General features: G+C 47.9%; 1 protein-coding gene across 1 annotated transcript in view; it reads left to right on the top strand.

The window, feature by feature from the left end:
* The window catches only part of CPD (carboxypeptidase D), a 77,654-nt gene that overhangs the window by 48,154 nt on the left and 16,776 nt on the right, over positions 1-12,724 (top strand). Inside the window, 8 exon segments of the mRNA XM_056819586.1 lie at positions 3,569-3,671; positions 3,904-4,046; positions 7,341-7,510; positions 9,131-9,320; positions 9,322-9,455; positions 10,337-10,470; positions 10,473-10,544; positions 12,393-12,527. Coding sequence (XP_056675564.1) covers positions 3,569-3,671; positions 3,904-4,046; positions 7,341-7,510; positions 9,131-9,320; positions 9,322-9,455; positions 10,337-10,470; positions 10,473-10,544; positions 12,393-12,527 — 1,081 coding nt within the window.

The raw sequence follows: 12,724 nt of genomic DNA on the forward strand, positions 1-12,724 counted from the left end.
AGCATTTATAAAACAACTGTGTACCAGGGACTGGTGCTGAATTAAAACCCTTTACCAGTGGATGAGCATCTTCTAGTTGGATGTCAGGCTCAAATAGAAGGCGGGATTGCTAATCCACACTCAAGTATCCCTGTGAGCCACAGATGGACTTAGTTTTTAAATGTTTTAGGGTTTGTTGTACTTTTGTTTTAAAATGTTTTAGAATTTATTGTATTTTTATTTTGTTTTAAAATATTTTAGGTTTTGTATTTTTGCTTAGTTTTAAAATGTTTGGGGGTTTATTATTTTTTATTTGGTTTTAAAATCTTTTAGGATTTATTGTGTTTTGATTTAGTTTTAAAATGTTTGAGAGTTTACTGTATTTTGATTTTGTTTTAAAATATATTAGGGTTTATTGTTATTTTTATTTAGTTTTAAAATGTTTTAGGGTTTATTGTATTTTTATTTGTTACACATTTCTGGTTGCATTTTAGCCTGGTTCAGGTTACTCTTGGGAGTGTTATGGGCCACATGTGGCTTGTAACAGTTAAAATTTAGGAATATAGGGAGACTGAGGCAGGTAGAAATTAGTTTCTCTCTGCAAGGAGTATTATATTTTTTAGAGGTTTATTAAGGATTAAGGATTAAAGAACATACAAGTAAGAAACATGTGCCTAGGCCAGAGGCCTAGACAAAATAACCTCACATCATGGAAGAGCCGCCTCTGCTCCAAAACGGAAGTCCAAAAGAGCCAGTGAGCGAGAGAGCCTTTGCAATCAGCTTAAGTACCTTCCTCGATTTCGGCCCACCTCAGAATTCCCGTGAGATTACAAAGCATCTTGGGGAAGTGGAACAAAGGCTTGTGGGGATTGTAGTCCTGTATTCGAGTCTATTTTTTACAGGCTTATGTGTTTGACACCCAATCTATTCCAACTCTGCATGGGGGAGTTGCTCTTATTACCCCCATTTCACCGTTGAGGAAATGCACATAAACAGAGGGTCAGTAACTTAGCCAGGGTAACCCAGCAAGCAAGCATCTGGGGTCAAATTTGAACTCAGGAGAAGTTTTCCTGACCACCTAGTGCCACCTAGTGGCTCTGAGCCATTCTGTTTTTGTTGTTCAGTTGTTTTTCAGCCACATCCAACTCTCTGTGACCCCTTTTGGAGTTTTCTTGGCAAAGAGATGGACATTTTTTTGCCATTTCCTGCTCCACCTCATTTAACAACTGAGGAAATGGAGACAAAGAGGGTTAAGAGATTTGCCTAGGGTCACACAACTAGTAAATGTCTGGTGCTAAATTTGAACTCGGGTCTTCAGGCTCTAGGTCCAGTGCTCCCTCCCTGGCCCTCTATTCTAGGTCCACACCACTCCTCACTCCAAGTGTTTGGACCCAGTGGGATGGTGTCAGCAAGTCCCGAAGCCCGAGTCCTGGCCACAGAGAGGAGTTGAGCACCTCTGGTGTCCCCCCTTTGCCTGGACCTTCTGCAGCTGGCCAGGCCTTCCCAGCAGCTCCTCCTCTGGATCCAGCAGCATTTTGGGAGGGAGGTGTTTTGCTTTGGTGTCTAGACCTGTGAATTCACTGGCACAAGGGGCTCCTCGCTGGGAAACAAACCTCCACTGACAGAATAGCGGATCCTAAAGTCAATTAGGCCTAAGTTCCAATTCCTCCTTTGGTACTTCACTTATGCTGGCCTCTGTGTTCCCCGTGAAGCTTTGCTAGCTCCTTAGGGCTGCTGGGACCAGAGCAGACCCTCTGGGAGGCCTTCAAAGCCATTTCCTGTCTGCACCCCAATTCTCCTAAGTGACTTCAACCCTCCAGTCAGCTTGACATGCTCATTCTTCCTAGGACTTTGTGTGTCATCTCCCACCTCCATGCCTTTGCACCGAGCTGACCTCCCCATCCAGAATGTGCTCCCGCCTCACCTCTGCCTCTTAAAATCCATGTCTTTCTTCAGGCTCAGCTCTATCAAACAGTCAATCATCCAACATTTATTCAGCACGGATTGTGTGCCAGATGCTGGGCTAGATGCTGAGGGAACATCAACAGAGTTGAGAAGTCCTCCCGGAAAACACTGCCTCACTTGGGTCACCTCCTACACAAGACCTTGACCACCCCCCACCCCTCCCCCTGAAATGCCTTTGTACCTATTTTGCATTTACTTGTCCCTCTTATGGATTTCTTCTCCCCAAGATAATGGGAACACCTCAGGGTCAGGGACTTGGATGCTGACTTTGTATCTCTGGTGCTTGACTCAGAGCCTGGCACATCACAAGGGCTTAATAAGAGCTTGTCGGTTAAACATAAAAAAACAAACCCTCACCTTAGAATCAATCTTAGACTCAATACTCAGTATTGGCTCCAGGGCGGAAGAGTGGTCAGGGCTAGCCATGGGGGGTAAGTGACTTGCCCAGGGTCACACAGCTAGGAAGGGGCTGAGGTCAGATTCAAACCCAGGACTTCCCATCTCTGGACTTGGCTCTCCATCCACTGAGCCGCCCAGCAGTCCCCTTGTCAGTTGAATATGAAGCATCTGCTGTAACACGCAGGACACCGTGCTAAGTGCTGGAGGTGCAGAGAAAGCAGAAACAGACTTAAAAGTCCTCCCTGCTCCTAAGGAGCCCACAGGCTAACAGAGGAGACAACAGGCAAGCCACTCGATACAGACCACTGACGTACAGGAAAAACGGGAAGTCAGCAGAGAGACATGGCTCTAGGCATGGGAAAGATTGAAAAGACGTCGTCCTGAAGGTGGGAGAGCACCCCGGGCGGGGGGCGGGGGGCGGCCAGGCCTTGCCAGGGACAGCCACGGGGGCCAGGATGGCCACCCAGGATTCTAGAGTTGGTCCTGGAGGCGACGGGGAGCCATTGCAGTGTAGGGAGATCGAGAGACGCTGTGGTTCAGCGTTCTTCTTAGCCCGTTGCTGGCTCCTTCTTTGGGCCTCAGTGTTTGCCTCTTCAAGGCGGTCTTTGTCACGCGAATACCAGCTTCACAGGAGCACCGGGAATGGCTGCTTGTAATCCGTTTTGGGGACTCATCTGCGGGGCTTCTCTCCTGTCACTTCCAAACAAGGCCTGCTCTGGTTCCAGCAGAGCGATCCGTCCCTCTCCGCTGGGCATGGCGTGGGGCTGGGCAGCCTTTAGGAAGCCCTCCAGGAGCCTCATCATGAGCCGACTGGTGCTGGAGCTCGGATGTTTGGGGACGGTTCTCAATTGCCAGGGTTCGAGAGGAGTCATCTAGGCCTCGAGCTGCCTGTATTCTCCCGACCATGGAGTCAGAGCTGGAAGGAGCCTTCATGGCCCGTCACTGCCCAGATGAGGACACTGAGCTCCAGGGCGGTGGCCTGAGAGGAAGGATTTTTAGGCCCTCTGGTCCCACCCCCTCCTTTTACAGATGAGGAAACTGAGGTTCAGAGAGGGGCCGTCACCAAGAGTGAGGGATTCAAACTATGCAGTCTGACTCCAAATCCAGTGAAGGCTTTTCTTTCCCCCGCCGCACTCTGCTGGCTGAAGCAGAAGAAAGGTGGAGCTAAGAGCTCGTATCCTTGTGGCACTGAATGGGCTCATCGCGTGCTTCTGGTTTCTTCCAGGAAAATTCCGAGATGTACCAGGGCACCTCCTGCAAGGACATGTATCCTGACGAGCATTTCTCCCATGGAATAACCAACGGAGCCAACTGGTACAGCGTCTCCGGTACGGCCCTCTCCCGGCCCCCTCGTCCTCACCGATGCTCCCAGGGACCCTGTCCTTAGCCCCGGGAAGCAGAGGCTCTTCTCGTCCCCCGTGACCCGATGGATTCAGGCTAAGCGCTGACCCCAAAGGCTTGTGTCCCTGGACAGAGGCTGCCCCATAGGTGCGGGGATGGAGGGCCTGCTGCTGACCCTGTGGGCCGCTGCTTCTCACGTCTCCCCTCTCTCTTCCCCAGGAGGGATGCAAGACTGGAACTATCTAAACACAAATTGCTTTGAAGTGACGATCGAACTAAGTTGTACAAAATATCCCTACGAGAAGGATCTGCCCAAGTATTGGGAGCAGAATCGCAGGGCTCTGGTCCAGTTCATGAAGCAGGTGCGTATCCAGGCGCCTGAAGGGCAGCATTTCCCTTGTGAGGGGGACAGTTTGTGTTTTATGGAGGGCTTTTATTTCATTTTAATTTTAAACCCTCACCTTCCATCATAGAATTAATGCTGTGTGTTGGTTCCAAGACAGAAGAGAGATAAGGGCTAGGCAATGGAGGTTAAGTGACTTGCCCAGAGTCACACAGCTAGGAAGGGCCTGAGGGCAGATTTGAACCCAGGACCTCCTGTCTCTAGGCCTGGATCTCCATCCACTGAGCCCCCAGCTACTCCCATAGGGAGGGTTTTTAGCCATTTTCCTTATTATGAAAATGAACCTAACTTTCTGCTGTTTCTCTCTCATTCACCAAAACAGTTTTCTTTCTATTTCAGCTCAATTCATGACAGATTTATTAAACTCCTTCTCTATTTAAGGCACTCCACTAGGCACTGGGAGTACAAAGACAGAAACGAAACAGTCTCTACCCTCGAGGACCGTAGATTCAACTTCTTTCTTCTGTGCAACCCTCTGACAGTAGGGGCTGTTTTAAAAAGTTCAGAAGGATGGCGATGGTGACAATTAGTATTCAAAACAATCTGGCATTGCAATAGCCATTATGAACAAACGCCTTCTCCTCCAGGTGTTGACCAAAAGTTAAAAAAAAACAAAAAACAAATGTGTGGCTGCACATGATAGGGGATGGAGGGGCCATCGCCATGGTCAGAGCCACAGGAGGACCAGTAGGGTGATCATGGAATACCCTGGGTGACAAATGGCAGCCATTAGAAAAGGACATACAATAGCCATCTAGGGGGGTGCAGTACTCTGCAGGAAAAAATAACCTTTTGTTCAATTAGAGGCAACAACTGCAAAAAAAAAAAGGCTGTCTGAAATAAAAACAAGCATATCAAGTTCTAGATTCCTTTAAACTTCCATGAAAACCAGAAGTCAATGGGGCACCTAGGTGGCTCATTGGATAGAGAGCCAGGCCCAGAGTTGGAAGGATCTGGGTGAAAATCAAAACCTTCTGATCTGGGTGACCTGGGTAAGTCATGTAACCCCCATTACTTATAGCTCTTGCCATTCTTCTATCTTGGAACCAACAGGTAGGATCAATTCTAAGATGGAAGGTAAGGGTTTTTAAAAAGGGGGGGGGTCAAAATAGTGATACTTTCTCATTAAAAAGAAGGAGGAGGAAGATAGATATCCCCAACATAGGATAAACATAGATAAAAAACCCCGAGTTTTTTAGAGTTTGCAGCCATTACTTAGCCAAGTGATTGTAAAGCCTGATGAGAGATGCAGCCCGTCTAATTTGTCAAGATGCAAGCAAAGGCATTTCGATTTGAGGTGGAGCTTCTGAGATGGTTAAGAACCAAGAAGGGAAAAGCCTTCCCAGGGTAGCCTCCACTTGAATTCAGTCTATGGGATGTCAGTCATTCAACATTTATCAAGTACCTTCTGTGTTCTAAGCACTGGGGATACAATGTGGAGATTTTAAGTTATGTCCTTCCCTTTGTTGGACCCCCCTTTGGGGTTTTCTTGGGAAAGATACTGGAGAGGGTTTACCATTTCCTTCTCCAGCTCAGTATACCGAAGAGGAAACCGAGGGTGACAGGGTTAAGGGACGTGCCCAGGGACACACAGCTGGTACAGAGAAAAGCAAAAGAGCATTTCCAGGAGCTCAGTGTCTAGTGAGGGAGCCACCATGCAAACAAGATTTAGACAAAATAAATTGGAACAGATATGTCAGCAACGAAGTAGCGAATGAATGACACAGTGATGCAGATTCATTTGTAGAAGCAGAAGGATTGATGATGGCAATGTAAACAAACAGTAAAAATGATCCCTCCCTCTCTCCTTCTCTCTCTCTCTCTCTCTCTCTCTCTCTCTCTCTCTCTCTCTCTCTCTCTCTCTCTCTCTCTCTCTCTCTCTCTCTCTCTCTCTTTCTCTCTCTCTCTCTCCTTCTCTCTCTCTCTCCCACTCCCCTCCTCCCTTTCTCTCTCTCTCTCCTTCTCTCTCTGCCTCTCTCTCTCTCTCTCTGTCTCTCTCTCTCTCCTCTCTCTCTCTCTCTCCTCTCCCACTCCCTCCCTCCCTTTCTCTCTCTCTCTCCTTCCTCTCTGCCTCTCTCTCTCTCTGTCTCTCTCCCTCTCTCTCCCCTCTCTCTCTGCCTCTCTCTTTCTCTCTCTCTCCTTGTCTCTGTATTGTCTCTGTCTCTGTGTGTCTCTCTCTGTCTCTGTCTCTTTCTTTCTTCTTTCTTCTCTCTCTCTGTCTCTGTCTCTGTGTGTCTCTCCTGTCTCTCTCTTTCTCTCTGTCTCTGTGTGTCTCTCTCTATCTCTCTGTCTCTCTCTGTCTCTCTCCCTCTCTCTCTGCCTCTCTCTTTCTTTTCTCTCTCTCTTTCTCTCTCTCTGTCTCTGTCTCTGTGTGTCTCTCTGTCTCTCTCTTTCTCTCTGTCTCTGTGTGTCTCTCTCTATCTCTCTGTCTCTGTCTCTCTCCCCCTCCTTCTCCCCCCCTCATATACACACATATATATGACCCTGGAGTAACTCACTGAACCTCCCAGTGTTCCCCAGGCAACTCTTTTAAGATTAAAAAATTTAAAACATGTTACTGATTCTTATTGGTGGACAGCAATTTCCTTGGGTGGACATTCCTAATTCCAGTGAAATCAAGAACCTAGCCATAAATGAACTCATGAGTGAATCGAATAGATGATAGTTGACAATTAGCCCTCCAAAGCTCACAAAGCATTCTCCATAGGTGAGTTCATTTGGGTTTTCTGGAGACTCTGAAAGGGAAGGAAGAAAGGTATTATTGGCTCCATTTTATAGATGAGAAGACAGAGGCAAGTTCCATGGAGATAAAATGAGTCCTTTGTGGTTGCTTTAATCACAAGGATCAGAAACAGGATTTGAACCCAGGTCTTCTCAATTCTTAAATCCGGTATTTTCTTTTTTCTTTTTTTTCGGTCTTGGAGTCAATATTGTATGTTGGCTCCAAGGCAGAAGAGCAGTCAGGGCTAGGCAATGGGGGTCAAATGACTTGCCCAGGGTCACACAGCTGGGAAGTGTCTGAGGCCAGATTTGAACCCAGGACCTCCCGCCTCTAGGCCTGGCTCTCAATCCACTGAGCTACCCAGATGCCCCCGAATCCGGTATTTTCGAGCTGAATGCTTTGGAGGGTTAATATCCATGTAAGATCGTGGATCACCCGTGTTCTCTGCCTGTCCCTCGTACGGACCATTGAGCCCTTGAGCTCTGCCCAAGCTGACCAGACCGAACAGCTTCCCCTTCTTCCGTTGTCCAGGTCCATCACGGTGTCCGGGGGTTTGTCCTGGATGCCACGGACGGCCGAGGCATCTTAAATGCCACCATCAGCGTGGCCGACATCAACCATCCGGTCACCTCCTACAAAAGCGGGGATTACTGGCGGCTCCTGGTTCCCGGAATGTACAGAATCACAGCCTCGGCTCGAGGGTGAGTGAGAGCCTGGACGCTGGGAAGGCGGCTTCTTGCCAGAGGGGGCCCCGAGGACCTGCCGACGGGTGCCCAGCCTGGCCTCGGCGCACGTGTGTGCCCGTCGTGGTGAGCGTCTCCCTAGTGCAGCACGCTGAGGTTTGGGGGGTACCTGCTAAGCATGTGTGTGTTCACACAGCCGCACAAGGGATGACCAGTATAGGAGGTCGTATTTGAGCCGAGCTCCAAAGGCAGGAGGAGTCCTGAGAGGTGGGAAAGGAGGAGGGAGACCATTCTGGGCCTGAGGCATGGAGGGGGGCTTGGGCCAAGATAGCCTCCCGTCCTGAGGACCACACCAGGCCCTCCCATGGAGGCCCGCCCAGAGTCCTCTCCTGGAGTCCCGGGAGGAAGGACCAAGGGAAGACAATACCTTTTTTTTAAATGTGTTTTCTTTTTCTAAATACATTCATTATTTATTTTAGTATTCATTAAAAAAAGGTTTGTACAATAACTTTAAGAAGTACTAGAAGAACACTTCCAGGTGATTATTTTCTCTGTGGTTACTCCCTTTTGGTGACCATACTTTGCCCTTAAAAAACATTTTTTTAATATCCATTGACATCTTTTTTTTATTGCCTTAATTTCTAACTATACCCCTCCTCTCCACCCTCCCCAGACAGACAGCTGGTATAACAAAACATTAAGAAAAGAGAAAGTTTGGGGGCAGCTGGTTAGCTCAGTGGATTGAGAGCCAGACCCAGAGATGGGAGGTCCTGGGTTCAAATCTGGCCTCAGACACTTCCCAGCTGGGTGACCCTGGGCAAGTCACTTAACCCTCATTGCCTAGCCCTTGTAATCACTCTTCTGCCTTGGAACCAATATATAGTATTGATTCCAAGATGGAAGGTGAGAGTTTTAAAATAATAATCATAATAAAAGAAAAAGAGAAAGTTCATGAACTATCCAACGCATCCCCCAAGACCCTCGAATATGCAATGCTGCCCGCCCATAGGCCCCCCGCCTTTGCAAGAAGGGAGGGAGGTGCATTTTCTCTGCTATTTCCAACCTTTTCCTTCCTTCAGTCTCACCCTTTCCCATAGAGGTTGAAAGCCTCTTGACCATCTTCTAGCATTTCTGTGCCAGTCTTGACGGGTGGGAGTGGGGGAGCCTATTTGGGGGCAAAGAACCCAGATGAGGTGGGGGTGGGGTCCCATCAGCAAATGACCTGACAGATGCATTATTGGAAGTAGTCAGTATTAAATGTGGCGTTACTATGGAAAGTTCAGTTACTCGGTTAATGTTTAATGTTTTGTCTAATAAAATCCTGCCACCTAGATGGAGAGCCCAGAAGACTTCCCTGTCAGGTCTTGTCTGTGACAGCGTCCCCTCAGGGATCCCTCAAGCCACCTCTTTCCAGTGCAGTGACAGGGCTGCCCTGTGCTGACAGATCCGTTTCCTGTCCGGGCGTTCCCTTTCCATTAAAGCTCGGGGGCCAGTCTCACGGCTTAGCGTCTCTTCTGCTTGGAAAGGACACGTAGATGACATCCAGCTGAAAAAGACAGGCCTTGCGTGTCATTCTTCTATTCATTTAGGCTTTTCGTCTCCCCTTCTGACGTCTTTTCTCTCCCTTGTTGGCCCCAGATACAATCCTGTCACAAAGAATGTGACCGTGAAGGAAGAAGGGGCCGTCCAGGTCAACTTCACGCTCGTGCGGTCCTCCTCGGACTCCCGGAATAATAAGTCCAACAAGGTGAAGGAGATGGTGGCGGACGAAGGCGCCAGGGACCCAGTGACCAAGGAATTTGAGGCCTTGATCAAAGACCTGTCTGCGGGAGAACGGCCTGGAGCGCCTCATGCTGAGCTCGTCGCCCAATCTGGCCCTGTACCGTTACCACTCCTACAAGGACCGTTCCGAGTTCCTGCGAGGCCTCGTCATGAACTACCCGCACATCACCAATCTCACCAAGTAAGGGTCCTTGCAGCCTCCTTCTCGGGCCCTTTCGGAGTTGCCCCTGGCCCGGCTTGGTCCCAGAGGCTGAATACTTGAACCCTTGAGCTGAATAAAAGGGGGCTTAATTAATTTTAAAAGAATATAAAGTATGACTTGCCTTCTCAATGGATGAAGGAGAAACTACAGGGAGGGAGAGAATTAGAAACTCAAAAATAATTTTTAACGAATATTAAAAATAACAAATGGATGAAAGGGGGAGAAAGGATTGTAGGAGGTCTTGAGACCAGAATGGTGAAAAACTCCTGGTATAGAAGAAAGCCCTCACACCTGCTAAATGCCCAGTTAACTTTACAAATGGCAGTCTCTTGGGCTAGGCAATGGGGGTTAAGTGACTTGCCCAGGGTCACACAGCTGGGAAGTGAGGCCAGATTTTCACTTAGGACCTCCTCTCTCTAGCCTGGCTCTCCATCACTGAGCCAGCCAGCCAGCTGCCTCCCGCCCCCCAGGTGGTCTGCCTTGCCAGAAAGAGTTTCCTCAGCCAGCTGCCCCCTGCCCAAAAATGAAATGCTGGGTCTGGGCTAAAAAGTGTTCAGGCGCTGAGCATGGTGCTGGAAGATAGGTGGCCCAAAAGAAAACCATCCTTGCCTCCAGGAGCTTCCATTCTATTTGCCTAAATTCTGCCTAAATTCAGAAGCCTGTCAGCTTCTTCTCTGATGATGTGCTTTTAATTGGGGAGGTGGACGTCGGGAATTACTTTTTTTTGAGGTCTGCAAATATAATACGATCCTGAAAGAGTTTCTAGGGCCTTTCCTTTTGCCCTTTGTTGGCAATAATTCAGTCAACGTAAGGCATGATGATTGACTTTTTTCCCCCTTTTTTCTTTTGGCATCTAAAAGTTTGGGTCAGAGTGCTGAATTCCGTCAAATTTGGTCCCTTGAAATTTCCAATAAACCCAACATGTCTGAGCCCGAGGAGCCCAAGATCCGTTTTGTGGCCGGAATCCACGGCAATGCTCCTGTTGGAACCGAGCTGCTCTGGCCTTGGCAGAATTCCTCTGCCTGAACTACAAGAGGAACCCAGCAGTTACCAAAGTAAGAAAGGGGTGTTTTCAGTATTCCTGCTGGGGGAGGAGGAAAGTGTGTCCTCTTCTAGGTTTCAGATTACCCATCTGTAAGAATGAAGGGCTCGGACCGGATGGTCTCTGAGCTTCCTTCCAGCTCTAGAACTAGGATCTTAAGCCACTGAACTGCCCATGGCTCAGCTGACCTGTCTGTAAAGTGAGAGGTTGAACTAACTGGCCTCTGAGGTCCAAGGGATGATGAGTAGATATCAAAGTGTTCATTTTCATGGCACAGAAACATCATTCTTTGATACATGTTAACATTCTCTTCTTCGAAAGTAGATTCCCCAATACGTAAAACACGTTGTATAAATGCCTGCCCTCAAGGAGCTTACACACACAGACCATATACAGAATAACTATGGGATCATCGACTCAGAGCTGGAAGGGGTGTCCTGGATCTCACCCTATTTTGCAGATGGGGAAACTGAGGCACAGAAGTTTAAGTGACTTGAGCAAGGTCACACAAGTAGTAAATATCACAAGTGGGGTTTGAACTTAGGTCCTCTGACTCTGGAGCTGGGGCTCATCCCACCGTACCCATGCTGCCTCCATTACAATGTTAGTTGTAGGGGAATAGAAAGTAGTTTGGACGCAGAAGAAAAGCATATGATTTATCGTTTGTTTATATGGTATAAGATTGGGGGTTTGGGTTTTAAAAGATGACTGTTACCAAAAATGAATACAATGGAAACAGGTATTGAGTGATAGCACATGTATAACCCAGTGGGATTGCTTGTTGGCTCTGGGAGAAGGAAGGGAAGAGGGGAGGGAGACAACATGAATCCTGTAACTGTGGGGAAAAAATTCTAAAAATAAATAAAAATTTTAAAAAAGATTCAGACACAGCTAAAAAAGATAAAGGTATCCTTGTGTACACAAGTCGCTATCTAAATGTTAGCTGCTTATGTATTCATTTATGATAGATAATCTGTCGTTGTATATCAAACTTGCAAAATATATCCTATCATGGAAAAACATACTTAAAAAAATAAAAGTAGTTTGGAGCGGGAGGGCCCTAGCCACCAGGGGGAGAGGAGATGCCCATCCAGTTATCATGACTTCTGAGGGCTTTTTAGTTGTCTCCTTCCCTGAGTTTCCTGTTGGTCAGGTGATTTTTTTTTTTAAACCCTTCCCTTGTGTCTTAGAATCAGTACTGTGTATTGGTTCCAATATAGAAAGTGGTAAGGGCTAAGCATTGGGGGTTAAGTGACTTGTCCAGGGTCATACATCTAGGAAGTATCTGAGGTCATATTGAACCCAGGACCTCATCTCTAGGCCTGGCTCTCATCCACCAAGCCACTTAGGTACCCTTGGTCAGGTGATTTTTAATTTAACGACCTGTTTCTGTTAGGAGGTCCAGGGCTGGCACCCCAAGACTTCCTATTTGTTGACCCTCCCTGGAGGAGGCAAATGTCTTTCATCAGTCCATCCACACCTTCCTTCTCAGGTTATTTAACCAAGTCCTTTGGTAAAACAAACAAGTTTAAGATCCAGAGATGATCTCATCCACCCCCACCCACCCCCATTTTACAGATAAGGAAACTGAGGCTTCAGAAAACAAAGCACCTGACCCATGTTCCAAGCATTAGAGGTGGGCACAGAACTCAGGTCATCTGACCCCAGACCGGAGCGCTTCCCTCCTCTGTAGTGAGACAAACGAGTCACAGAAATCCTTTTTGAAACAAGAAGAAATTGCACACAGAGCTATTTGACATCTGTACCAGCACCATCTTTTCTGTTGGCAGGATGGGGGAGGAGGGGGCACGCGCTGGCCATGGGCAGAACTAACGAGCTCGCTGGTGTCTGTTTGTGTTGTAGCTGATTGACAGACAGAATTGTGATTGTGCCTTCTCTAAATCCAGATGGGCGGGAGAGAGCACAAGAGAAGGCCTGCACTTCCACCACCGGGCAGAGCAATGCCCGCGGCAAAGACTTGGACACCGACTTCACAAGTACGAGGGGGGGCCTGGGAAGAGGATGTCATCCCCCCTTCTCTCCTGGCCCGCGGACACCTACGAGAAGTGTCCGCTTCCTCCTCCTGCCCGCGCTCTTTGAGCTCCGGGTTTCCAACCTTCCTGCCCTCTTGATAAGACAAGCTACTATGTAAACCCTGATAATGTTGCTTATTTTAAAGGAAATCGACATATGGGAATATATTGCC

The sequence above is a fragment of the Monodelphis domestica genome, chromosome 2 (assembly GCF_027887165.1).
Source record: "Monodelphis domestica isolate mMonDom1 chromosome 2, mMonDom1.pri, whole genome shotgun sequence".
Lineage (NCBI taxonomy): Eukaryota > Metazoa > Chordata > Mammalia > Didelphimorphia > Didelphidae > Monodelphis > Monodelphis domestica.